The sequence below is a fragment of the Eptatretus burgeri genome, chromosome 1 (genome assembly GCF_056783735.1).
Source record: "Eptatretus burgeri isolate ZD-2024b chromosome 1, Ebu_testis_v1, whole genome shotgun sequence".
Lineage (NCBI taxonomy): Eukaryota > Metazoa > Chordata > Myxini > Myxiniformes > Myxinidae > Eptatretus > Eptatretus burgeri.
Window position 1 is genome coordinate 128,514,583 of NC_140961.1, and position 5,000 is coordinate 128,519,582.

The window sequence follows — 5,000 nt, forward strand, 5'->3', positions numbered from 1 at the left end:
CAAGGCAGTGTCTTGGACAAAGCCCTATTCCTAATCTTCATCAACAGACTTTTAACTCTCTTGAAAATACTCTATCTTTTTGCTGTTGACACCCCCCCACCCCCAGCTGTAGCATGTGTCATCCCTTAGATATAGGCAGGCAGCAGCCTCTTCCCTCTATGGATAGCTAGATAGAATCAGGAGCTGGTGCAATGTGTTGCACTTGGAAAATGTCATTCAATTCTGATGAATCTCACACTGTCTCTCAGGAAAGTCCGTCTGACAAACCTCCTGTTTACGTTAACAATCCCTGTTGATGAAGTTTAGTTAAAAAATTTCTTGGGCAAACCACATATCTACGTTGGCCTCCAAAGCCAGGTGCTGACAGGGCATCCTCAATCATGCTAAGTCTTTCCTTGGCACATATGAACTTTTATCTACTTACAAGGTCTTCATCCTCACATTGATTACTACTCTCCCCTTTGGGCTGGTGCCCCTGAATCATAATGTTCAGTCTGATGCTTTGAAACCAAGACCTTTAAAATCAATGGAATCTCCCGTGATGAAGCCGAGTCTCTGGGACTATCAGTTTGACAATGCATACAGGTCAGTGGTCCATCTATCTACTCCCGCATCTGCTCTGGTCCTGCACCCTCTGCCATTTTTTAATGTCCTGTCCATCCACCCCCCCCTCACCCAACCGAGGTTTCTGGAGGCCACATGCGATCTCCCAGAAATACCCTTCTGGTGAAATGCAAAATCCAAACTCACTGCTCACCTCTATTTATTCATTCCTCTATTCCCCACCTGTGGAACCAGCTTCCTTCATCTGTTCAATCTCATTACTGTCCAAAACTTGAAGACAGCTGTTCATCTCAGATCACCTCCTCATCCAGAACAATGATCTTTTCTCCCACCATCAACCCTCCCCAAGCCCAACCCTTTCCAGGTTTCCAGTTTTACCTTCCACTTCTGTTAATTGAGAGTTTCCGTCTGCATCGATCTTGTTCACCCATGTGTTCTCCCCTTGCTCTCATTCTTCCCCACGTCCCTTATCCATCCACGTCTCCCTCGGTCACACTGTTGGTATGTCCCCCCTCCCTCCCCCATTTTCTACTGTTCTCAATGTCATTCTGTTATGTCCTGGTCCGTTCTTTATTCCAGCTCCTCCACGAGCTTTGACTCTGCACACAAATTATTTTTTATTCCAGGCTTATATTAAATTGATTTACCAAAACTCACAAGAATTTCATCCAACATCCGTTAAACAGTGATCATACCAGACTCGGTGGCGTAAAGGGTAGAGAGTCCACTCCGAGTCTGGGAAGCCAGCAATTTGAACCATGGCAGAGTCAAACCAAAGTCTCTTAAAATGGCATAGGCTGCTTCTTTGCTTGATGCTCAACATTTAAAAAGTGATAAAGTGCAGACAAACAACAAGGAGGGGAACCATTGTGCAGGGTTGATGGGCCTAATGGCCTCCTCCTGTGCTGAAGTTCTTCACAAGGGAATGGATCATATTTACTGTGGAAACCAATCTGTAAATAACAATGTAATGTTGGTGTCCAGGTTTACTACATCACAGGTATCTGCTCCGCTGATGGGCACAGCACACACTTAATTTTAGAATTACAACAGCTCTCCTCTCACACATTCCTGAACAAATTAGTCAGCACAGCAACCCATTCGTGAAGAGGCCTCACCATCCCACTTGTGATCCTTTGTGACATCATCCTCATGCTCTTTCTGCAAACTCTGCACTTTTTGAAGTACGTTGGTCCCCTTGCCAGCTGCTGCACTCTGGGGCTGAGGTTGAGCAGGTGGGTACTCTGGTTCTGAAGCTTGTGTCATTGAGGTGAGATGCGTCTGACCCTGGGCAGGCTGAAAGTCCACATTCTGGCTGGGTGGAGATGAGGTCCTGAAATCATCTGGCAGGGTTTTGGCTGAGAAGTAAAAGAAGTCCCAGTAACTTAAAATTCTTACTCTTTTTTCCCCCCCCCTCTTAAAAATGATGAGCTTTAAATTATGATGAAAAACATTACAATAAAAACCACCAAACGGCCGTCATGAATCGGTAGATTCAGCCCCACCGGTAGTAACCATATCATATTGCACACCATTGGAATCCACTTCACAAATTTAGATGCAAAAAAAACATTTTCAAACCTAAAGGGTAAGGGGTTTAGGGTGGGGGAGACCCCAATTCTATCGATGTAAATATGCATCAATAGCACCCACCACCCGGTGATTGGGAGTGCTACATATCATCTTATCTATTTCACCAAGCTCACAATTCTGGTGCCCAACAACCAGATGCAAAATGTTGTTTATCTAGAACACTGCAGTTGCCATTATTGTGAAGTATTTCCTGATTGTATCGTATTATGGCCTGTTTTGCCTGTTATTTTATATTAAATATTGCATACAGGTATCCCTTGCTCAACGAAGGTTTGCAGAGTGAAGGTTCCCCACAAGGAATGGTTTCATTTAGGGCTAATCATCACTTAACAAAGGTCTTCATTCATGCCAAAGAAGGAGCCAACAGTGTCATGGTGATAGTGCAATGTCACTTGCGTGGTGATGAAAAGTATGATACTTGTTCAACTGATTAACTTCCTTACCCTGGCCAAATGTTGGAACCCAGATTTGGTAGCATTCTGACTGGTGGGTCTGGAGAACGAGATTTTGGAAGGAATTTACATGATTTTCCCCAAAATGGACTCCAAGTGAGCCATTTTGAGACACTTCCGGTCATGTGATCGGCATGATTTCCGCGATTAAACATCAGGACCCCATGCTAATGTTTGTAACCCAAATTTGGTAGCATTCTGACTGGCGGATCTGGAGAAGAAGATTTTAGAAGAAATTTACTAAGCAGGCCATTTTGTCCTACTTAACGTCATGTGACCGGAACAAGCTTTGCAATCCCCGTTACCAGTCAGGAGCGGAACGTTGCTGCCAAATTTCAGCCAGATCCCGTTTCCAGCAGCTGCTTCCTGTGCTGCTTTTGAAAATTTCAGCAAACAAGCAAAGCTTAACATTCAATCAGAAGAAATGCATGATACCAAACAATATACATTTTAAACGTATAAATACAACATGGAATCACAGTTTGTTTATCAAGTGTGTTAAGATAGAATCTGGGCTGACAGGATGGCCTCAAAGTAAGCACACTCATCACTAAGCTGTCTAGCCTGGGTTTGAATCTCAGCCCAGCTATAAACTGTCATTCCTGCGCGTTTCACAGACTGGGTCAATCATGAATGTATGTGCTGACCCTCTGATGGATGCCCAGTTGATTGTCCCATCTCAGGACATTAGTTGGTGGACATAAAAATACCCCTAAAATGTCCTTCGTGAAGAGTGGGCAAGCTATTGGCAGCACCGTGGACAAATTACAAATTCCTGCTCCAACTAACTCCAACTGTCATCGGTTGGCAAACATTGTGCAGGCTTCATCGGCCGAATGGTCTCTTTCTGTGTTGAAGTTCTTTGGAAGGTAAATCATCTGTTCTCTACCGTATCTCAACCGTGGTGTCTGTCCGTGCGCTTGTCTGTCTCCCATTTACGGCAGCCTCTTCCCACGCTGCATTTGAATCGCTCATCATTGACTTGAAATGATGGGAGAACAGGAATGAGAAATGTTGATGCAAACAGGATGGATACTTTGGCTTGTTTTTCCCATCACTGGGGATACTTTTCCGAGTTACCGATATAAATGCAAGTGTGATTGTATTTGAATGGAAGGAGAGTTGGGGAATGAGGGTGTAGAAGGGACTTGGGAAAGGGGGTTTGTGGTTTGAGGTGGGGGGGGGAGTTGGTAGGGGGTGTTGAGAACTTGGGGTTGGGAATAGGCTTAAGCCTGTATCTCACTGGGCTGCGATAGCTCGCGACTAGTTGGAGACACCAAATTGCGATAATTTTCACTTGGAATCACACTGAATTTACACTAAAACACATTCGTGTATGTCTCACGAATTTCGCACGAATGTCCCACGAACTCCCGGATGAACTTCGCCTGGAGTTCGCATACATGTCGCACGACATTCACGCGACGTTCAGGTGACAAAACTGAGATTTTTTGCCACATGCAACTGTCATGCAACGGTTACACGGCGGTCGTGCGACCATCGCGCATATGTCGTGCAACAGTCGCACGACAATTGAGAAATCGGGACTATATATATATATATATATATATATATATATATATATATATATATATATATATATATATATATATATATATATATATATTAATATATATATATATATATATATATATATAATATATAAATATATAAATACAAATATATATATACATATATATATATATATATATATATATATATATATATATATATATATATATATATATATATATATATATATATATATATATATATATATATATAGTTACGAATTTGGAATTCAATTGCACAGAACATACAGGTTCCCTTAGTCAGCTTTGTCGATAAGTGCATGTTCCCTAGATAGCTCACCTTCCATTGTTTAAATGTTTAGAGATCGATTAGATGCGCTGTGAATTGATTTAATAGTGAGGGAATGAAACAATGGAGACGTCCTTCCCCCTCTTCTGCAAAGAGGAAGAAGAACCCTGCCATCCCGTGACGTCAACAACTCCCTCCCACCCGTGGTTGAGCGGGGGGTGGATCACGAGGGCATGAGTCATGCCAGGTGCGGGGGAGGGGGTGCAAAGGATAAAGAGGACATCTTTTCTTTGTTCGCGTGGGAGTCCTGTGTAAAAGAGTTTGTGGGAGTCCCGTGGTAGGGCTGAGTTCGTGGGCTGAGTTCGTGAAAGTCCCGTGAGAAGAGTTCGAAAAGAGTCCCGTGGGAGTCCCGTGGTAGGGCTGAGTTCGTGGGCTGAGTTCGTGGGAGTCCCGTGGCAGAGTTCGTGTGCTGAGTCCCGTGGGAGGAGTAAGCTTTTTGCTTCGGCAGTTGGGGGAGTCGGGAGGAAGCCAGAAGCCAAGGAGCTGCGTGGAAGTCTGGGCGTCGCGAAG

The 5,000-nt window shown here is 43.8% G+C and overlaps 2 protein-coding genes across 5 annotated transcripts in view; both read right to left on the bottom strand.

The window, feature by feature from the left end:
• Nucleotides 1–5,000, bottom strand: part of LOC147035390 (rho-related BTB domain-containing protein 2-like) — a 229,596-nt gene that overhangs the window by 128,382 nt on the left and 96,214 nt on the right. The window lies entirely within an intron of this gene.
• Nucleotides 1,630–5,000, bottom strand: part of LOC147035392 (drebrin-like protein B) — a 58,381-nt gene continuing 55,010 nt past the window's right edge. Inside the window, exon 11 of the mRNA XM_085897447.1 lies at nt 1,630–1,922. Within this exon, the coding sequence (XP_085753573.1) occupies nt 1,645–1,922 (278 nt within the window). The 3' untranslated portion in view covers nt 1,630–1,644. The remainder of the gene's footprint in view (nt 1,923–5,000) is intronic.